Consider the following 21,996-nt stretch of genomic DNA (forward strand, 5'->3'; position numbering starts at 1 on the left):
AATCTGACTAGTATCCACGAGTTTGCAGGTTCAACCCCTGGCCTCCGTCAGTAGGTCGGGATCCAGCGTTGCCGTGAGCTGTGGTGCAGGCCCCAGACATGGCTTGGGTCTGGCGTTGCTGTGGCTGCGGTGGAGGCTAGCAGCTGGAGCTCGGATTCGACCCCCAGCCTGGGAGCTTCCATATGCAGTGGGTGTGGCCCCTAAAAAGCAAAACAAAGAAAGGAAAAGAGCACCTGTACTGTGTCCAGGGGGTGATGAGTGCTGTAGAAGAAAAAAAGCCACGAAGAGGGGCGGGAAGTCCTTGGGTGTGGGTCCAGAGAGGTTGCTCTTCCAGGCAGGATGGATGGTCAGGAGGTGAGGGAGTGAGCCCAGAGGAAATTTGGGGGAAGAGCGTCCTAGGCAGGGGGGAGCAGCCAGTGCAAAGGTCCTGGGGTAGGAATGTGCCTGGTGTATTTGAGGAGCTGTGGGGAGGGCAGCGTGGCTGAAGCACAGTGAGTGAGGGGGTGAGTGGGAGGAGATAGTTGACAGGGGCCCAGTTTATACAGGATTCCTTGTCTACCTGCCTAATAATAGTAACTTACCCCAATTAATTTGGCTAATGAATTAACTGGATCTTTATCACTGTGGACCCTCCCTCTGAGAATCTGAAGGAAGCTCTGGCCCTTCTCCCCAGGAAAACGCATCCCCAGTTTCTTGCACAAAGTTCCGACTGCCCCCACCCGCACCCCCGCCCCCGCCCTGTGTAGGCCATGACCCTCCCACTCCAGTTTGTCTGCATGGCCCCCGCTCTCCCGCGCAGGTCCTGGACAAGCACGGGGACATCTACGGGCGGGAGCGGATCGCCGAGCTGCTGGGTATGGATCTGGCCACGCTGGAGATCACAGCCCACAACGAGCGCAAGCCTGAACCACCGCCAGGGCTGCTCACCTGGTGAGCAGAGGTTGACCCCGCACGGCCGGGAGGGCAGGCAGCGGAGGGGGTCAGGGTCCGACGCCCCCCCGCCCCCACCTCTGGCCATCCCTCCTCCCTCCACCCCACAGGCTCATGTCCATCGATGTCAAGTACCAGATCTGGAAGTTTGGGGTCATCTTCACAGACAACGTGAGGAGGGATTCATGGTGGGGAGGGACCCGCAGGGGAAGTCCTGAGTCCTGAGCCCCGGAACACCTCTGCTCCCAGGCCCCTGGTCCCCCAGAATGCTCTTCAATTCCCAGGACACCTCTTCTGCAGAGGGTTCCCCAACGCCCCCAGGATGGTTTCTCACCCAGAATGCCCCATGGTTCTAGAATGTTCCCGATCCTTCAAATAACCCCTAACCAGAGACCCCGGCGCCTTGGCCCCCAGCGCACACCCAGCACTCTTGAATACTCCTGGGCCCCCTGAGTGACCCCTGACCCCGTGTGCCGGCAGTCGTTCCTGTACCTGGGCTGGTACATGGTGATGTCCCTCCTGGGTCACTACAACAACTTCTTCTTCGCTGCCCACCTCCTGGACATTGCCATGGGGGTCAAGACGCTGCGTACCATCCTCTCGTCCGTCACCCACAATGGCAAACAGGTGTGGAGAGGACCGGCCTGGGGGGCGGGCGCCAGTGGGACGTGGGCGGCGGGCAGCTAAGGTGAGGAGGGGCAAGGCCGGTGGGGCGGGCCACCGGGGGCGGAGTCGAACTGGGACAGAGAGAGAGACAGAGAGACAGAGAGAGACAGAGAGACAGAGACAGAGAGACAGAGACAGAGAGACAGACAGAGACAGAGAGACAGAGACAGAGAGACAGAGACAGAGAGACAGACAGAGACAGAGACACACACAGCTGGGAAGGTGAGGGGTGAGCCGAGCGAGGCTCTGACCTGCTCCCCGCCCCGCCCCCAGCTGGTGATGACCGTGGGCCTCCTGGCGGTTGTGGTCTACCTGTACACCGTGGTGGCCTTCAACTTCTTCCGCAAGTTCTACAACAAGAGCGAGGACGAGGACGAGCCTGACATGAAGTGTGATGACATGATGACGGTGAGCCCCTGCCCCCAACACTCTTGGGCATGCTGTTGACCATTCCTGACCCTCAGTTTTCCCATCCGGAAAGGGGGTGAGTAATAGCACCCACCTTGTCGACTTACTGGGAGGATTCAGTGAGGCACTTGGAATAGTGCCCGGTAAATGTGAGCCACTACTGTTATTTGAGATTTTGTTTGTTTGTTTTTTGTTTTTTTGTTTTTTGCTGTCCCATGGCATGTGGGAGTTCCCGGGCCAGGGATCAGATCTGAGCCACAGTTGTGACCTAAGCCCAGCTGCAGCGACCCCGGATCCTTAACCCGCTGCTGCCTGGCCAGGGATTGAACCCACGTCCCAACACTCCCAAGACGCCACACTTTGCCCTCCTGTTGCGCCACAGCAGGAACCCTGCTACTTGAGCTTTTAAAGCTGTTATTATTAGAAAGGGGCTCAGGCACAGTGCCTGACTTACAAGCCTTGTGGTTTTGAATTGGCTACTCACCTGCCCCGTGCTCCGGTGTCCTCACCCGTGACTGGGTGTATAATAATAGTGCCTACAGCCCTAGCGTTGCTTTTAGGACTCAGTGATGCTCCCTGACCAACTAGGAGTTGAAAGTCTTAGCATAGTACCTGGCAGGTGTTAAGGGTTCCATAGATGTGAGCTACTGTTATCACTATCTAGAATTAAAAGTCTCATGCAAAGCATACCATGCGTGTTTCTGTTTTCTCTTCTATTCTAAGAGCAGTGGCCGTAACCCACACTGAATTTAACCCACCAGAGGCAGGGGCCACAGTTGAAAGCATCATCCCAGGGCTTCCTCTCAGGAGAGGGCCTGTAATCCGGCTCTGTGCTTGCAGGAACCGTCTAGCTCCTCAGCCCGACATTTGACACCCCGTCAGACCAGGTCTTCCCGCTCAGCCTTGTTCCCACCTGTCCCTGCTCTTGACTCTTAACCAAGACAACTGGGTTCTTTCGCCCCCAGGGGACACAGAAAAAACTGTGTAAAGTCTTTCCCAAGTACCAGGCCGACCGTGGCCCTCCCTCTGATCAGAACCTTCTTGCCGTTCCCCAGTACTTTCCCCATGGTTTACAAAGCCGGGGAAAGCTCGCCTGGCCTGAGTCTAACCACAGTCCTTCTTGCTTTTTGCTCTCTGGTTGCCTGGTCCTCCTTCAGTTCCCCTAAGATCATGTGTTTCCTCCCAACCCAGGCTTTTTGCATCTGACATTCACTCGGCCCCTCCCACCCAGGCCCTGCCCTGAGAGCACACACCCCTTCCCTTGATGCCGCCCCTTCAGCTTAAGTGCTGCCTCCTACAGGAAGCCCTCCCTGACCTTTGGCTGGACCTCATGTCTCTCCCTGCTCTTGCTCACAGGGCCTCTGTCTCTTAGCCTCGCTGAACCTATTTCAGTTCCTCACAGGAGCAAGAGCTCCTTTGCTCCCCAGCGGTGACATGGCCTGTGTGATTTCCTCGGCCAGGAACACTCTCTCCCAACTGACGTTTCCACCACGTTCCACCTCACACATGGCGCCTCTTCTGGGAAGCCTTGCCTGATCACGCAGGCTGGGCCAGGCTTTCAGAGCTTCAGCATTTCCTGTGCTTCCCCCATCTCACCCCGATTACTCTGCGCCTTCCCCATCCTGGCCCTGAGCCCTCCCTATCACAACCCTGATCGTTTCTGGGCTGTCACTATCTGATGCCAAGCTTGTGAGCCCTGTGAGTGCAGGGTTCAGGGCTGTCTCAGTCATTGCCACGCGAGCGCGCCCCAGGCAGCTCAGGGCCTTGTGGGTACTCAGTGAGTCGTCGAGTGATTGAATGTGTGACTAACGTGCTTCTTGCCCTGCTTTGCAGTGTTACCTGTTTCACATGTATGTGGGTGTCCGCGCTGGTGGGGGCATTGGGGACGAGATCGAGGACCCAGCAGGAGATGAATATGAGCTCTACCGGGTGGTCTTTGACATCACCTTCTTCTTCTTCGTCATCGTCATCCTGTTGGCCATCATCCAGGGTCAGTGCCTTGCCGGGGCTGTGGGAGTGGGGGCTCCGTGGCCAGAGGCAGACCAGCTCCTTTCAGCGTGCAGGCCCAGGATCCACTTGGCATGAATGCAAAGCCTGGTTCTGCCTCTCCCTACTGTGACACATGGGGCAAGTCACCTCTCTGAGCCTGTTTCTCCGTCTGTAACATGGGGTTATTAATTATACTAGCTGTGAGAATTCAGTCAGTTCATAGGGGGTAAGTGGCTGGCTCATGATAAGTGCTCAGGAAGGGCTAGGTGTTATTATTTTTAGGAAGCAGGGTGCGATTAGGGAGATGGATGGGAGGCGAGGTAGGTAACCAGGAGAGGGAGGATGCTGAACTGGGTCAGAGGTTGGACGCCGACTTGCACCCTGCCACCTCAGGTCTGATCATTGATGCTTTTGGCGAGCTCCGAGACCAACAAGAGCAAGTGAGAGAAGATATGGAGGTAGGTCATGTCTAAGGGCGACCCACAGGGGTTATGGGACCGGTTCAGGGTAGGGGTGGGGGGTCGAATGGGCCTCGACTCTGATGTCTCCTGCCATCTGCAGACCAAGTGCTTCATCTGTGGCATCGGCAGTGATTACTTTGATACGACACCACACGGGTTCGAGACCCACACGCTAGAGGAGCACAACCTGGCCAATTACATGTGAGTGTGGACCCGCTGGCCAATCAGGAGGGTGGGGCGTGGCCACTGACAGCCAGCCAGGGGCTGGATCCTGGGCATCTGCTGGTTAGGGAAGGGGGTGTGGTGTCCATGGGGGTGGATTCCCAGCCAGCCAATCAGGAGAAGGTAAGGGTGGTCCTCACCTGTCTCCCGCTGCCCTCCCACCCCTAGGTTTTTCCTGATGTATCTGATAAACAAGGACGAGACAGAACACACGGGTCAGGTAAAGGGGTGTTAACGGGAGGCCAATGGGCAGGGACGTGGAGAATTATAATATAAGGGTAATCAGCAGGGGGCAGTAAAAAGCTCATATCAATATCAAGTGTTTGAAAATGTGACCAACTGACTCTTCCCCATCCCCCACCCCTAGGAGTCTTATGTCTGGAAGATGTACCAAGAGAGATGCTGGGATTTCTTCCCGGCTGGCGATTGTTTCCGCAAGCAGTATGAGGACCAGCTTAGCTGAGACACCCCCAGCTGGCCCCGCACCCCCACCTCAAGTGCCTTGTTTTCACAGCAAGCCCTTAGCCCCCCAAACCCTCCCCCAAGGCAGCTAGGGGAGAGGTGACCATGCAGTGGAGAAATAAAGTCTGTGCTACACCCCTGACATCACTGTGTTGGATGGTTGATGTTCGGGCATCCCGGAATTCTGCCCTCCCCTCCTCCCCCCAGAAAACCAGGATGACAGCAGAGGCTGACGTCATGTTTATTGAGAGACAGGGGCACATCATGACCCCAGTTGGTCAGGCTGCTTCCTAACTTCCCCTCCCCACCGGGGACTCATTCCTGGATGTAGAGGTTGCTGGGGGCAGTAGGATCATCTGCTGGACGTGTCTCTACCACCACAGGCCTGAGGAAGGAAAAGAAAAGTCAGGTCTTCAGTCATTCATTTCACAAAGTCGCTTATAGAGTCTGTGCCAGCAGACACAGTGAGCTAGAGCAGTGAATGAGCAGACACAGCCCTAACCCTTGGGGAGCTCAATCTAGAGCAGGAGAGCAACACGAATCAGTGAATTAAAGGCGTGCAAAGAAGCATGAGGCATACAGCAGGGAAACACAGGTCAAGGGGTCACTGAAGAATGGATGGTGGAGCCTGCAAGAGGCTCAGGAGGGAACTGGGGGAAAGGGCAGGGAAGGGTGTTCTGGCAGAGAGATCAGCCTGGCAAAGAGCCTGGGGTGGGAGAGAACCTGGGGCTTGACTACAGACATCCTGATTTTATGGGCTGTGGCCAGGATTGGGATTTATCTTGAGTCCCCAGGAAGGTTTTGTTTAATTTTTTTTAGGGCCACACGTGTGGCATATGGAGGGTCCCAGGCAAGGGGTGGAATCAGAGCTGCAGCTGCTGGCCTACACCACAGCCACAGCAATATAACGCCGCATCTGAGCTGTGTCTGCGACCTACAGTGCAGCTCATGGCAATGCCGGATCCTTGATCCACTGAGTGAGGCCGGGGATTGAACCCGAATCCTCATGGGGACTAGTGGAGCCACAAAAGGAGCCATGACAGGAACTCCCTCCAGGAAGGTTTTAAACAGGTAGAAAGTGACACAATCAGATCTGATTTTAAAAGACGCCTCTGGCAGGTTGAAAGATCACAGAGATCCTTGAAGGGGCTCTCACTGGCTAAATCTGGGAGCATTTGTGCCTCAAAACAAACAACGATGGTAACAGATGATAACCCATAGAATAAAATGGAAATCCTTGAGACTATGCTGAAACACACACGCACACACACGCGCGCACACACACACACACACACGCACGCACACATGGTGGGAAAAGGATAGCTCTTTCCTACAGTAGAATGACAACTAAAAAATATAGAAGGAATGATAGAAACAGAAAATCACCATGTAGTAACGTCCCTAATAACATATGCAGACAAAAGTCATCGATGGTAAAAACTAGTGGGTGAAAGTCTGATGAGAAAGAGTAAACATATACAGTCTCAACATATGGCCCCAAAAGACACTTATTAATACACAGGAAACAAGAGTAACTTTCTAGTGGAGAAACTGACTCCACCTTAACCAATGACCAAAGATAACATCACCTGTAATGGGACAAACTCATCTGATGCACTGAGAAGGACACAGCATCACTTCTGTGATGTTCCTTCCCCAAACGCTTAGCCTGGAAACCTCAAACCCAACTGAGGGACATTCTGTAAAACAAATTTCCTGTCCTCTTCAAAAGTGTCAAGATCATGAAAAGCAAAGAAAGTCTGAAGGATGGTTCCAGACTCAAAGCTAAAGAAACATGACACTTAAATGCAGCCCATCATCCTGGATTATATCCTGGACCAGAAAAAAAAAAAAAAGGATTATTTTTGGTTATAAAGGACAGTATTGGGACCACTGGTGAGACTTGAATGGGTGTGTGAATTAGAAAGTAGTGATATCTCAGTGTGAGGGCTGTGTTTACAGGAGTATGTCCTTGCCTTGTTTAGGAAACATACACTGATGTTTTTAGGGGTAAATGGGCCTCATGTCTGCAATTTACATGCAAAAAGAAAAAAATATATATGAAAGAGAGGAATAAAACAAATGTGGTTAAAAGATAGCCTGGGTGAGGGGATACAGAATTTTAAAATTTATTTTTGCAACGGCTCTAAGAGTCTAAAGTTCTGTCCAAATAAAAAGTTACAATGAAAATTCCCCCTTGGCTGTTGGGTAGGCAATGGACTACAGGGGGGCAGAGACGGAAACAGGGAGACCGGGTGAGAGGAGTCCAGGCCAAAGATACAGGTGGTTAGGGACACTTCAGGATGCCCTCTCCACATCAGAAGCCCCCCCTCCCTGGTCCTCTGTCCCTTCCCTCAAGTCCATACCTGGGGGATCCAAGCAGACGGAAGGTGAGGGAGGGGTCTCTCAGCTCCTGCAGCAGCTGTGGGAGAAGGTACTGTGTCAGTGTCTAGAAGACTTTTCCCCTTTCCCTTAAAGACAGCAAGGCCAGGGGCTCTGAACGCCTCAGCACCAGAAATAACCATTCTTGCTAACACCACTCATCGGCTGTGTGACCTCAGGCAAGTCACTTAACCTCTCTGCACCTGACTACTAACCACTGAAATTGTAGTACCTACCTGATAGGTAATCACGAAGAGTAAGTACAAAACAAAAGTGTAAGGACAGAGTCTGACACAGAGCGTCCTATGAGCTAACCACTAGTTTGTTTTTTGTTTTGTTTTTGCTTTTTTTAGGGCTGCACTTGCAGCATATGGAGGTTCCCAGGCTAGGGATCAAATCGGAACTACATCTGCTAGCCTACACCACAGCCACAGCAATGTGGAACCTGAGCCTCGTCTGTGACCTACACCACAGCTCATGGCAATGCCAGATCCTTAACCCACTGAGTGAAGCCAAGGATCAAACCCACATACTTGTGGATACTAGTCGAATTCGTTACCACTGAGCCACAACAAGAACTCCTTGTTTGTTTGGGGGGTTTTATTCCTTTTTTTTTTTTTTTTTTTTGGCTGCACCACAGCATGTGGAAGTTCCCCAGGCCAAGGATCGAACCCACGCCACTTCAGCAACCGGAGCCACTGCAGTGACAACGTCAGATGCTTAACCCACTGCACCACAAGAGAACTCCTAAGCACTAGTTTTCACTCCATTTTCCAGATGAGAACAGTGAGGCACAGGAAGATTCAGTCACTTGCCTAAGGTCATTCGGCTGGATTCCAACCCAGGCAGCCAGGTCCATGGTCTTAACCCACATATCTCTAGAGTAACCCCATTTTATAGTTGGGAACCTGAGGCTCAGAGAGAAAAAAAGTCCCTTACACACAGTCACATAGTGGCCCTGGATGAGTTCTGGACTTAAGAGACACTGGGGTGGAGAAGGGGACCTGTCTGAACTGCCTGGAGGATGCTTCTCCTCCAGGACTTCCGCCCTGACCCCGTCCTCCCAGTCCACCTGAGGAAGGAGGTGTCAGGGGCTGGGATGGAGGAACTTACCTGGTCTGAGCCTAGAGCCCACACCTGCACGCCATGCTTCCAGAAGGCTTGCAGCCGCCCCCCGACCACAGCTGGGAGGAAAGCAGTACCTGTTACCCATGGGTTTCACGCAAGCTTCCAACCTGGACCCCCCAGCCCTACCATTCCCGCACATACCCACGGCCTCCACTGCTTCAGTCATAGGGATCTCTGGAGTTCGAAGCCCCCGGACCGGGGCCCCGTCTGGGGTCACCAGCTTCAGAGACCCTAGGAGGTAGAGAGGCTTTTTTTTTTTTCCTGGCCGCACCCGCGGGGTACAGAAGTTCCCAGGCCAGGGATAGAACCCTCGCTGCTGTAGCCGCAGCTGCAGCAACAGGGCATCCTTAATCGGCTGCACCACGGGGGAACTTCCGAGAAGGGGCTTTAAGAAGGACTTAGAAAGTTGCTGAGGGACCAAACAATAAATTCTATGTAAGAAGCAGAGCAGGATGGGCAAGGATCAGAGCGGCTCAGCCTTTCTGAGAGGGATGGAGGTCTGGGGGTCGAAGACCCAAGAACTGTTGGAGAAAGAGGGGGAGAAGGGTCCTTACCATCCATCAACACCATCACTTTGTCTTCCTCAACCTGAGTCACCTGTACTGGTCCCTTGTGTTCTGCTTGAGAAGCGAAGGTTCAAGGACCCATTCCACCTCATTCCGCCTTCCTCGCTAGGCACCCTCTTCATTCCCAAGCCAGCAGGACACCCGGTCCATCATAGGGTTCCCCACCGTCCATCATCCATCCCACCTATTAGGTCTGCCCGTCGTTCTTCCGCCCCTCTCCTTCCAAGCCCTTTCCCAATTACGCCTCAGGCTAAGCACCGCCCAGCCGCCCAAACTGGTAAGCCCATCCCTCCCAGAGCCTGGCCCACTCACCTGTGCTCATCTCGCCCAGCCAGCAGGAAAGCGCGCCGAAGCGCACGGTGTGGAAGAGCACCGACTTGGCCGGCCGCCCGGGGCTCACGCCGATGCACACAGCGGGCAGCTCGGAGCCTGGCCCGGTCAGCAGTGCGAACACCGGCAGAGGCGTGGGTAGGGGGAACAGCACCTGCTGCGGGCCGCACGGGGAGGGGCGGGCTCAGAGGAGGCTGGGGGCGGGGCCCGAGGGGGTCGGGGTCTCGGAGGACAGCCGGCCGGGGGTCTTCCGAGGTATTTCCTAAGCCCTCCTCGGTCTCGGGAGGTGCCATCTAGAACCTTCAGGGGGTGAGGCCGCTTTGGCTTAGAAATAGACGGGGAGGGCCCCCGAGGGGGCGTGGCTTCCGCTTGGGGCGTGCCGCCTTGGGGAGAGAAAAGCAAGACTCTCCAGGTGGGGTGGCCTCGAAGGCAGCAGTCTCGGAAAAGACTCTCGGGGACCTTAATGGGGTCTCGTAAGAGACCCGGGGCGGCGACATAATTAGGCCAGAGGTGAGGGGCTGGGGGTTCGGAATCCGGAAGACCTCAGAAGGAGGAGCCTCCAGGGAGCGGGATCTGGGGAAGTTGGGGGCGGGGCCGCAGGTGGAAGCCCGGCTTCGCGGAGCTCTGCCCCGAAGCGTGGGGTTGAAGGCCCGAGCCACCGAACAGGGCAAAGTCCCCAGCGTCTACAGGCCCCCTACCCGGACCAGCAGGAACTTGTTCATGGGCTGATACCACTGAAGCAAGACCACGGATGTCTCCAATGCCCCACACAGGAACGGGCCCCCGGAGCTCGCGCCCTCCGCTGTGGAGGTAGGTAAGGACGGGTTAGGGTTACTCCTCTCTCCCCTGCCCCGCTCCCCCCTCAAAGGCCACACATCTTTCCCCGGGCTCTGTTCACCCTGCCTTAACGCCGCAACCCTCTCCCGTAGAAAGCCCCGGCCCCGGCCCCTCCCACTCCCTGCACAGCCTCGGGGTTCGCTCTCACCCACACAGCATGCCCGGCAGCCTTTGGTGTCCTGAATCTTAGTGGAGACCATGTTCTTCCTGCAGAAGAAAGTAGGCGGGCGTGAATGCGGGGAGGCACGGCAGGCATCAGGCATTAGAGGGGTCAAGGGTGCCTCTGGGGGCTGGTACCTTGCCAGTAGCCGGTGAGGACTAATGTGAGCGATGGGGTTGCCTGCTCTGGCCTCTTTCCGTTCCAGCAGGCCCAGGATGCTGTGCGAATACAAGTAGGGGGTCTTCCCTGCAGTGTGTGTGCAGAGGAAAAGCAGGCAGTTAGAGGGCGCTGCACTCTTCCCCCAGCCCTTGGAAACGCCCAAGCCTTCAAGTCTCCAGCATCTTTATTTATTATTTTTCATTCAACAGATTTTAAATGCCCACCATAGAGCAGGCACTGTGCCCGCCTCCAGGGTAAACTAGGTGTTCCCTGTCCTCGTGGTGCCTGTAGCCACGTGAGAAATGGTGGACACTTCTCCAGTCAAATGAATTTACGCATATTACAAAGTCTAAAGGGAAAAAAAAAAATCTAGAAATTCTGCCAAAGTGTGTCATCACAGGTGTGACATCAGTGGGCTCACGAGGTCTATTTGGCTGGGCGTCTTCCTCAAAAATGAGAAATGCTTTTACACAAAGTTTGTAAAACAATGACACAACATTTTAATCTACAGCTTGCTCACACTATTTTAGTGGGAATAAGTACGAATGATCATCTGAACATCAAAGAAATGTAAAGACTAACTTCTTGTGGAAATTACTTCCAAACTGACTTGAGAGAGAGGAACTACTGTGAGCCCCATTTGGCAGATGGGGAAACTGAGGCTCGGGGAGCAGAGGTCTCTTGCGCCAAGTCCCATATTGAAAATGTGGCGAGAATTGCAACTGTGGGCTCTGTGAAAGGGGAAGCCAAATTTTTTTCAGCTGTGCCTGTCTGTTTCCCAACTCCCTGACCCTTGACCCCCTAAGTTCTGACCCTCACCCCTCCCACCCAAGCCCAGGCAGACCTGAGAGAGACATGAGGACATTGTTGATGGAGTACACCCAGGTCGTCCGGCTAGAAAAGAGCTGCAGAGGATGGGGGAGATGGGTCCTGTAAGACCCCAGCCCCCCCAACTCCAGCCCCCACCCTTGGCCCACCCTAGGTGCTGCCCCTCACCATCTCCAGCGTGGCCTCCTGGTCATTTCGGTTCAGGATGAAAATGCCTTCCTCGGCCCCCAGGAGCAGGTGCTGGTCTGGGGGGACAGATATGAGGATGTTGGGACCTGCCTCATCACCATGGGGGACTTCCTGGACCTCCACCTCTGACCCCAAACACTGTGACTGTTCCCTAGCCCTGACACTCAATTCTCTACTCTCCCTGACACTGACACTTCTGGCTTCTGTTTCCCCAAATCTGAACTCAAACCCTGACCCGTTCCCTTGAGCTCCTCTCATTCTCAGCAGCCTCGGGCTTCCCCCGTTCCGGTGGTTCTTCCATCTCTGACCTGTCAATCCTTACCCTTTGTCCCCTCAATTCCAACCCCAGCATCAGATGTACCTCCCCAGATAGCCCTCTAAATTCTGTCCCTCTTTCTCTCCATTTTGGTCCCTGAATGCTAATCTTATCTCAACACTGATCCTAAAATTCAGACACCCGGCATGTGGCCTCTGCCCAGCGTGACTCTGCAAACTCTACTACTGCTCCCTCAGCATTTGCCCCCCAGTGATGTCTCCACATCTTGACTTCCAGACTCTGTCCTTTTCTGCTGCATTCTAATCCCTAAACTCCTGACCCCAAAGTGCTAATCTGGGTCTCTCGACCATGAACTTCCAACTGAGGTTAACGGGGGTCCAACTGTCCCATCCTGTACCCCAGACTCTGACCCTTCTGCTGTATCTGACACTCCTGGCCTCCAAATTCTCATTTTCCTAGTTGTCCCTCTCAAACTCATCTCCACTCTACCCATCTTTGATCCCTAAACCCCAACTGTAACTCCTGGCTCCACCCCGGCCTTGGCTCAGCTGCTCCCCACCCTGGGAGGACCCTCTGTGCCATCGATTAAGGGCCCTCCCGCCACCACCTTCTCGGTGACCCTCGTGACTGCTCACCTTTGGTGGAGGGGTGTGTCCAGGCGGCCGTGCTGTGGATCCGGAGGGGGCAGCCATTGAACAACTTCACGAGGAGGGCACATCCCTGGGGGGGGCACGGGGGCCACAGGGGCCGGGCAGCGGCAGATCCAGCAAAGGGGAAGAGGGCGCAGGAAGGTGCAGCGGTTAAGATGCCGAAGCAACGGTGCCGAGAGGTTCAAGTCCTGGCCCTGCCCCCTCAAAGCTTTATGACCTTGGAAAGCTCTGTGTCTTGGCTCCCTCCTTTCAAAATGTGGGGCAATACCCAGCTCTTCAGGTTGTAGCTCAGCGATCCCTGGCCTTGCTCAGTGGGTTAAGGAGCTGGTATTGCCACGAGCTAGCTCGGATCTGGCATGGCTGTGGCTGTGGCTGTGGTGTAGGCTGGCAGCTATAGCTCCCATTCGGCCCCTAGCCTGGGAACCTCCATGTGCCGTGGATGCAGCCCTAAAAACAAAACAAAAAACCACCTGGCTCTGTGCTACCTCCTTTTAGCTGTGAAGGTACACACCAAGCAAAAATAGAACAGTGCCCGGCACAAAGCAATAACCTACAAGTGTCACCTGTCACCATTATAAGTCTCCCCAGCCCTACCCCGCCCCCCACCAGGCATTCCCAGCGCCACCCAGAAGTATGAGTCTTCAGCCCGTCTGGTCTCACCTTTCTCTTCATCTTTTCCTTCTTGGGGGGCAACAGGGGGGGCTGGTCTGGCTCCCGGGGGGCTGGGTTCCAGAGTGAAGGTTCTGAGATGGGGTGGGGAAGATCAGCCCCCAAAGCCCCCCTCCCCCAACCCAGGCCCTACCTCTGTCCCCCTCCCACCCAGCCCACCCTGTTACCTGAGTGGGCAGTGAGGTGGGGGCTGCGGGTAGCTGGGGGAGGTCCAAGATGGGGGGTGCGTGGGGGAGGCCCACTGGCACACCGGACCAGCACCCCAGGGCTCAGCTGCCCCTCATCTCCAGTGCCCCCAGGACCCTCATCGGATGGAGAACGGAACTTGGGCTTTGGAGACAGAGAAGGAAGGTGGGGAAACCCATTAGATGATCCCAGAGAGAAGCCGCCCTGCACTCTGCCTCCGCCAGAGCTGCCATCAGGCCACGGCTCTGACCTTTTCCATGACGTCCCACCACCCCTCCAGCCTTCGTCTCTAACCCACGCCCCGACGGCAGGCAACACACTCCAGCAGCTAAAGGGTTCATGCTGGTGCAGCAGGGAGTTCGGAGGACCAGCCACTGTCCGTGTCCATCCAGCTGAATATTCTGAGTCCCACCCCCAGGTTCAGGGAGGCCACTTCCAGATACCAATGTGCTCACCACCCAGAGTCTTCCCAGACTTCAGGGGACCTGGTATCCCAGACGGGAGCCCTAGAGAGCTCCAGTCCCAGCGTCTCTGGACCCTGGCCTCCTGGCCCCCAGTCTCCCAGCTCGGGGCCCAGAGCCTTACCTTGGGGGGCAGTGGAGGGGCGTGTCTTCTGCAGGGGTGGGGCTGCAACACAAAGATGGGGTGAGCAGGTTCGGGGTGTGGGGATCAGGGAGGACTGGCGTGGGTCGGGGCTGGCGTTCAGAGCTCAGGAGGGTCAGAGGGCGGCTCGGTCTGGGCTGGAGCTAAGGGTTTAAAGGACTGATAACTACGCCCATAATCGTACAAGTAACTCTAGGCTAGCAAGGGCTGGCGACATATCAAGGCTCTGCATCTTCACACCTGCTTAGTGACACAGATCACGTGAGCTCCCGGGGGTCTCGCTTGGTGCTGGGTGCACCGCACGCGAACCTATCACCGACGAGATGTGTGGCGGGGACGGGTGGGCCCTGAGGTTGACACAGGCCTGGGGCTGGGGCAGATGGGGGCCTCGGCTGATGGCTGGGGTTGAGGCCAGGGGTGAAGGAAGGTGGGAGCGTGGAGGGCCGGGTCTGGGGTCAGAGGCGAGGTGGGGGTGGGGCGGGGGTCCGAGGAGCTCTCTTACATGTCCACATCGTCGTAGTCATCGTCGGACTCGGACTGGTGCCTCCTGGGGAGGGACAGGCGTGAGCCTCAGGCCATTCCCACACACAGTCCAGCCCCCCCCCCCCCGCCACCGCGAGGGTCCCTGACCTAGGACTGCTGCTCCTCAAGTCTCCAGGGGGCTGTAAGTGAGCCTGCGGGATAGTAAAGGGTCAGTGGTGGCCAGGGAGCGGGGAGGGCGGCGGGGCAGCAGCGGCGGTGGAGGCCTCTCACCGTGTTGGCCGTGGGTCTGGACTCCATTCCTCTGAGCCTCCTGAACTCCATGTGCCGCCCTGGGGGGGTGGGGGGTGATGGAGACACACAGTGAGCTGGGGACAGGGTTTGGGAGCAGAAGACTAGAATTTGGGGGCAGGCTCTCAGGGCAGGCGCACCCCTAGCGGGGACAGATCTTGGTTTACAGGCGCCTCATCCAGTGGTCAGCTTTGGGGTTTTTTTTGGTCTTTTTAGGGCTGGTGGCATATGGAAGTTCCATAGGCTGGGGGTCTAATTGGAGCTGCAGCTGCTGGCCACAACCCCAGCAATGCAGGATCTGAGCTGCGTCTGTGACCTACGCCACACCTCATGGCAACACCTGATCCCTGATCCACTATCTGAGGCCAGGGATTGAACCTGCATCCTCATGGGTACTAGTTGGATTCGTTTCCACTGCATTGCAATGGAAGCTCCAGGAGTGGGTTTTTGAGATCAGGGAGGTAGGGGCTCAGCGTGGTTTTAGAGTGTTTTTAGGCTCTAGCTGGGTATCGGGCATCTGACCAAGATCTCTGGGCTCCCTGGGAGTCCTGGTGGCCATGGGAAGTCTCACGGGGTCTGCCTGCGGGTCAGAGAGGCAGGGTCTCTAGAGTGACTCAGTAGAGGAGGTGGTGATGAGGTTCTTGGGGGTCTCTGGTGGGGTCAGATGGTGATGGGGGTCTCCGGGGTCTGTCTGGAAGTGCTGAGCGTCTCTGGCAATCTGATGAGGGGCTGAGGGAGGGCTCTTGGATTACGGGGTCAGGTGTCCCCAAGCAGAAGGATTCTCTACTCACGACAGCAGTCCGCGTCTGGAGTCCCCAGGGAGCTGGATCGGTGGGTGGATCTGATCCGCCGCGGGATGGCGGGGGGCAGCTGGGCAGAGAAGTGGCGTGTCAGGCGCATGGCCCTCCAGCAGCCTCCACTGCCCTGTGGGCACAGCCTGGAGCCCTCGTCTCTACCATAACCTCTGCACCCCCAGCCCTGTGCCCAGGCCCCCTCCTCCCTGGCTTTTTCTTTCCTGAGAGAGGCAGCAAAGGAGCGCTCAAGCCTGAACAGAGGCAGGAGGTTCCAGGGGTTTGTCAGCCAAGGAGCCCTCACCTCAGGCTCCTCGTCTTCAATCTCGCCCCCAGGGGCCCCCTTCCCGGGGTTCCTCAGCTTGTCGAGAAGATCTAGGATCAGGCCTCTGTTTAGCCCAGGCTGGGACACCAGCTGATGCTGGGGAGGAGATGGGGGTGTCAGCACACCGAGGGCTGGGGAGGGGGACAGGATTGGGACAGGGGCTCCAGAACCCATCTGGGGGAGTCAGGAGGGGAAGCTGCCAACAGAAGAAGAAGACAGGGGTCTCTGAGGCGTCTGAAGGGATTCGAGGAATTTAAGGGAGTTGGAGAATCCCAGAGGTGTCTTAGGGGGAACCGGGGTTCCCCCTCGGAATCCCAGAGTCCACCCAGGAATGGGTCCTGAAGCCCTTGGGAAGTTGCGAGCTTTAGGAACACAGTGACTCTTGGGCAAAGGCCTGGGGTATAACCTGGAGGGTCTTAGGGTGGGTCCTGGGGGATTCGGAGGGGCTGGGGACTCTGAAAGGGCACGGAGGTTCTGTGGAACGAAATTAGCCACGTTCTAGAGAGCTGTGGGAGGCCCTGGTGTCCTGGGGGTGAGGCTGGGAAGGCTTCTCAGGGAGGGGGGCTTTACACTGAGCATCTTGGTGGCGCCAGGTCGTTTCTTGGGGTTCTTGGTGAGGGTGACTTTGACAAAGTTGTGGAAGGCAGCCGACCTTGGGAGGAAGAAGGCAAGTTCTGGGGTGACAGGACCGGAGACCGTCCCATCAGACACCACCCCCCACTCTGCCCTCCCTCTCCCCCCTTCCCATCGGCCTCTCTTACCATTTGCCTTTTTCCTTTAGCCTCGGGGGCTGGTAGCCACTCTTGGTCATGAGGAAGAGAACTCTAGAAGAGTAAGGACAGAACAGGGGTTCAGACCTCCAGGGGACATCAGACCTCATGGCTTGAGGGGGCCCCTCATAACACCAAGGTTAGCAGAAAGCAAAGTGAGGGACCGCGTGAGAAGGATCCGGTGTTACAACAACCCAGGGTGCCACCTCCAGGGGACACTGCTCAGCACATCACAGATGCCAGCAGTCTCAGACGGAGCCTCAAGACAGGGCTCCTTGCACTGGGGGCTTCCTGCGTGGAGGGCTGGGGGGAAGGGCTTTCTGGGTTGAGGGGCTCCTGAGGGTCTCAGATTGAGCTCCAAGGAAGGTGGGGTCTCCTGTAGGGGGTCTTGATGTGGGGAAGCAGGTAGGGGTTCACGGGCAGAGTTGAGTGGGGTCTCTGGGACCAGGGGACCCGCCACATCTGCCTACCTGAGAGGGTGCACATCAAAGAATGGTGGCTGTAGCTCAGCTAATTCGATGGCAGTGATGCCCAGGGACCAGATGTCACACAGCTCATTGTATCCCCCTTCAGGGCCACGGCTGCCACTTCCGGAGCCATCCTGGGGGTAACACAAGGAGGGGGAGGGAAGAATCTTTGGTCGGGGGTGGGCAGGAAAGAAACAGAGAGAGAAGGAGAATGGGCATAGAGAGAGCCAGATGCAGAAACATAAGGATGGAGAGAGACAGAAATAAAGCCAGAAAGAGGTAGAGGCAGAAAAATACAGACAGACAGGAAGAGACAGACAGACAGAGAGACAAACGTGGACAGAGAAAGAAAGACAGGGAGGAGTTCCCGTTGTGGCTCAGTGGTTAATGAACCCGACTAGCAACCATGAGGATGTGGGTTCGATCCCTGGCCTCGCTCAGTGGGTTAAGGATCCGGTGTTGCCGTGAGCTGTGGTGTAGGTGGCAGATTCGGTTCGGATCCTGCATTGCTGTGGCTGTGGTGTCGGCTGGCGGCTACAGCTCCGATTCGACCCCTAGCCTGGGAACGTCTATATGCCGCAGCTGCGGCCCTGAAAAAAAAAAAGAAGCAGAGATCAGGATAAAAGTCAACCCCAAGACTGCAAGGCCCAGGTGCAGGGGGCACAGAGACCTGGGTAAATGGAAAACTCAAAAGAGAGCCAAAGAGAAACCAGAACATTCCACAGAGAAAGGCAGAAGGAAGGCAAAATGCCAGGATGAAGATTCCCAGAGATCCAGGGTGGGAAAAGCCACTGTGCCCCACCCCACCCCTAGCCGCCAGCCAGGTGCCCCTCACCAGTAAGGTGTCCCGATGAAAGAGAGGCGTCGAGCCAGAGTGGCCCCAATCTGAGCCGAGATACCAAAGTCAGCTGGAGACAGAGGGAGAAACACAGTAACCCGGGGTCCCCTGGCCCCTCAGGCCCCCAGTCGGTCCCTTTCCACAACCCCGCGCCCAGCCACTCACCCAGTCTGACCTCCCCAGCATCATTGATGAGGATGTTGGCTCCCTGGAAAAGAGGGCGGATTAGAGGCTGTCAGAGATACCCCCCCCTGCCCAGTCCACTGCTGCCTCCACTCCCTGGCCCCACAGCACCTGAAGCCCTGCAAGCATCACTCCTATCTCTTGCCCCTGCCCCGCCAAGGCCACCTTCCTGCCCCTAGACCACCTTGATGTCCCGGTGTATCTTCTTCTGTGAGTGCAGATAGGCCAGTCCCTGGAGAGGAAGGCGGGGGTTATGAGTGTCCGGGGCCTGAAGTGGGGCCCTGCCCCTACCCAAGCTCGCCCAGCATCTCCTCACCTGGAGCACTTCCCGGCAGACGTAGCTGATCTGCAGCTCTGACAGGGGGCCTGTCACTGCAAAGGTCACCGAGACACAGCATTGGGGGGGGGGCCAGGAAACCTGGCCCCACAAGCCCCTGGTCACCACCCCCACCAGCTGCGGATGCCACACGGGGACAGGGAAACAGGATGGGACAGGTGGGAGAAGGAGGCAGAGGAGTATCAGGGACAGAGAGAGGCAGCGAGGCAGGGAACCGGAGGCTAGAGGGACAGAAGAAGAGTCATTAAACAGATATGGATTGCGTGTCTGCGGTGTGCCCGCCACCGTGGTAGGCGCCAGGGTAGAGTAGAGCTGTGTTCTCTGCCCTCGTGGAGAGAATATTCCAGTGGGGGAAACGGATGGGAGACAAAAGTAAACAGGTAAAATACACAGTACAAGATAAAATAAAGCAAGAAAAGACAACAGGAAATACGTGTGGGAAGGGGTATGACATTTTACACAGGGTGCTCGGCAAAGGCAACTCTGAGAAGGTGACAAGGGGAGCAGATCCACTCAGAAGGGGAACAAGATGAGCAAGTGCAAAGGCCCGGGGGTAGGAGGGTGCCCAGTGGGTCTGGAAGGCAGCAAAGTGGGTGCAGTGGAGGTGAGGCGGGTCAGCTTGAGGTGCTGGTGGGGGTCAGACTGAAGGGTCGTGATGAGAAATCTGGGCTTGTCGTTGGAGAGACCGGAAGGCACGGGAGAAAGAGAGAGAGAGAGAGAGAACCATGAACACATCCAAATTGAAGGAGAGAAACAAAGAGATGGTCAGAAACCAAAAAGTGGGAAAACTGGTACATTGAGAAAGAGGGAGGAGTTCCCTGGTGGCTCAGTGGGTTAGGATCCAGTGTTGTCCCTGCTATGGCTTGAGTCACTGCTATGGCGTGGGTTCAATCCCTGGCCTGGGAGCTTCCGCATGCAGTTAGGCACAGCCAAAAACAAAAACAAAACAAAACAAACAGAGAAAGAGAAAGAGACAGAGGGGGAGAAAGACACAAAGGGGTGGCGAGGATACCGTAGAAAGACAACAGACAGGAGTTCACGTGGTGGCGCAGCGGAAACAAATCCGACTAGGAACCTTGAGGTTTCAGGTTCGATCCCTGGCCTTGCTCAGTGGGTTAAGGATCCGGCATTGCCGTGAGCTGTAGTGCAGGTCGCAGACGCGGCTTGGATCCTGTGTTGCTGTGGCTGTGGTGTGGGCCAGCAGCTACAGCTCTGATTCGACCCCTAGCCTGGGAACCTCCATATGCTGTGGGTGTGGCGCCAAAAAAAAAAGAAAAAGAAAGAAAGAAAGACAACAGACAGAGTGGTCTGAGATCAGGTCTGACAGGCTGGCAGTGAGTCACTTCCTGTCTGTGGGCCTCAGTTTCCCCCGCCCCAAGAACTCCTTAATGAAGTCCTTCCTTTCCTGACATTTGAGGTCTTGGACTGGAAGGAAACAGGGAAACAGAGATGAGTGTCAGAAATTGAGAAGTGATCAGAGGCCTGCCCCCACCCTCCAACGCTCCATGAGTGAAGAGCAGGCTGAGAGAATCAGAAATGCATTCACTCATTAAGTAAACATGTGGGCACTGATGACGAGCCAGAAATGCAGAAATGCTCAAATGCAAGAACAGACCTTGGTGAGAAAATGCAGACGCAGAGGAAGATGGGTGGGGGAAGTGGAGGGGAACATGGCATACAGAAAGGCTGGAGCTGGACTCGCAGGCGCTGGAGGACACGGCTGGGGGCCCCTGGGTCACCACAGTAACCCTGGCATCACTGGGGCCAGGCCAGGCCCAGAGCAGGGGCTCATTGTGTGAAATATGGATCAGAAAGACAGTCCCGGGAGACACAAAGGCAGAGACAGGACAGGTGGATTGGAGGGGCAGGGGCTGCCTGGACCCTCCCCCGCTCCCGCTCTTCCCCTTACCTTGGTAGATGTCCTGGAGAGAACCAGCCCCACAGAATTCCATGCAGATCCAGAGCTTCTGCAGCCTGTTCAAGAGCAGAAATAATCAGAGCTGAAAAAAATGATTATTTATAGGACAGCTCCTGGCTCACTGTCCATCTTGTTCTAGGACAACAAAAACTTTAATGTAAGCGCCGTCGTCTATCTATTGCCCATCCGAGTGACCATCACCCCACTCCCATTTTATAGATGGGGAAGTTGAGACTCAGAGAGGAAATATACGTTTAGGGTCAAGTGGAATCAAAGCCAGGTCTTTGGGCTCCAGACCCATGGCATCCTCTGTTGTTCTATGCTAACCTGGGAGACAGGGCACGGGTCTCACAGGTTGTGGAAGTTCGATGGGGACAGAGGAGCCCAGGATGCCAGGTCTGGGGAACAGAGATCATGACCGAGGCATCTGGGATATTAATTGGGGGGTCAGGAAATTAAGGGGTTCACCTTCAGGAACAGAAAGTGAAAGTGGGGGACCTGAAGAGCAGGACGGTGAAAGATGCGTTTTAGGGGACTCGTTTTCAGGTTTGGTTACTATGAAGGGATCAACTGGAGGGCCCCCGGGTCAGAAATGAGAGTTCTGGATTGGAGATTCGATCTGGTCAAAAAAGTGGGACTTTGGTCCAGGATTGGAGGTCAGGTTAGGGGGTCCCCTGGTCAGGAACGGGAGTTTGGGGGTGGAGGCCGGGCTGGGTGCCAGGGCAGGTCTGGGGCTCATCACCAGAGATAACTGCCGTGGTAGGCCACGATGTTGGCGTGCCGACAGGTTTTCAAGATGAGGATTTCCTTCTGAAGTGTGGACACATCATCGTCTGCAAGGAAGGGCAGAAGAGAAAAGGCCGCTGCAGGGAGGGAGTGTGGGGAGGAGGGAGTCAGGGAGGGGGGGGCGCCACCATCCCGGGAGGTGGGGGGTGTGGGGAAGGAGCTCCTGGGTCCTGTCCTCACCAGGCTCCATCTTCACCATCTTCAATGCCACCAGGTCCCCCGTCACCTTGTCTCGAGCCTTGTAAAGGGGAAGTTGGCAGTCAGGCGGGCTCCATTTGCCTGAGTCCTCCTCAGCATCCCTGAACCAAAACCAGGGACCGGGACCCTCTCGCATCCCCTTCCCTTCTTGGGTCTCCCCCCAAAGGTCACTGGCTTGAGGGTGATGGAGAAGGACAGAGTTCCTCACCTTGAAGACTTCCCCATAGGTGCCGCCACCCAGCCGCTGCAGCAGGTCGTAGTGGTCCCGGGGATCCCTATTAAAAATGTCGGGGTCCACGAGGTCCATTCCTGGGGGCCAGAGCCGGGCCTGCGCCCAGGGGCCAGCAGGGCCTCAGGGCTCAGATCGCTGGCACCTCCCTCCCTCCCCACACGCCCTGCACCCGCCTTGCCTCCACCCGCTGTGGCCTCCCCCCTCCCCACTCTCGCTTCCTGCCCCAGCTCAGGGCTGTGCAGCCGGCTCCACCCCCTGTCCCCTGGGCCCTGAGAGCC

General features: G+C 56.2%; 2 protein-coding genes across 2 annotated transcripts in view; one reads left to right on the forward strand and one right to left on the reverse strand.

Moving 5' to 3' along the window:
• Window positions 1-5,278, forward strand: part of RYR1 (ryanodine receptor 1) — a 118,699-nt gene extending 113,421 nt beyond the window's left edge. Inside the window, 9 exon segments of the mRNA NM_001001534.1 lie at window positions 800-930; window positions 1,041-1,101; window positions 1,411-1,557; window positions 1,870-2,004; window positions 3,838-3,994; window positions 4,387-4,451; window positions 4,555-4,655; window positions 4,845-4,896; window positions 5,044-5,278. Coding sequence (NP_001001534.1) covers window positions 800-930; window positions 1,041-1,101; window positions 1,411-1,557; window positions 1,870-2,004; window positions 3,838-3,994; window positions 4,387-4,451; window positions 4,555-4,655; window positions 4,845-4,896; window positions 5,044-5,139 — 945 coding nt within the window. The 3' untranslated portion in view covers window positions 5,140-5,278.
• Window positions 5,361-21,911, reverse strand: MAP4K1 (mitogen-activated protein kinase kinase kinase kinase 1). The gene is given in 32 exon segments (XM_021094343.1): window positions 5,361-5,523; window positions 7,505-7,560; window positions 8,634-8,704; window positions 8,790-8,879; window positions 9,203-9,265; window positions 9,527-9,701; window positions 10,243-10,346; window positions 10,530-10,588; window positions 10,679-10,787; window positions 11,545-11,605; window positions 11,697-11,773; window positions 12,630-12,714; window positions 13,305-13,387; window positions 13,481-13,662; window positions 14,103-14,126; window positions 14,605-14,649; window positions 14,733-14,776; window positions 14,856-14,914; window positions 15,665-15,743; window positions 15,969-16,085; window positions 16,560-16,641; window positions 16,751-16,813; window positions 17,230-17,329; window positions 17,332-17,360; window positions 18,062-18,134; window positions 18,230-18,272; window positions 18,432-18,479; window positions 18,564-18,619; window positions 20,494-20,558; window positions 21,245-21,335; window positions 21,469-21,526; window positions 21,695-21,911. Coding segments are annotated over 32 exon segments (2,460 nt in total). The 5' UTR covers window positions 21,794-21,911; the 3' UTR covers window positions 5,361-5,453.

The sequence above is a fragment of the Sus scrofa genome, chromosome 6 (genome assembly GCF_000003025.6).
Source record: "Sus scrofa isolate TJ Tabasco breed Duroc chromosome 6, Sscrofa11.1, whole genome shotgun sequence".
In the NCBI taxonomy this organism is placed as follows: Eukaryota; Metazoa; Chordata; class Mammalia; order Artiodactyla; family Suidae; genus Sus; species Sus scrofa.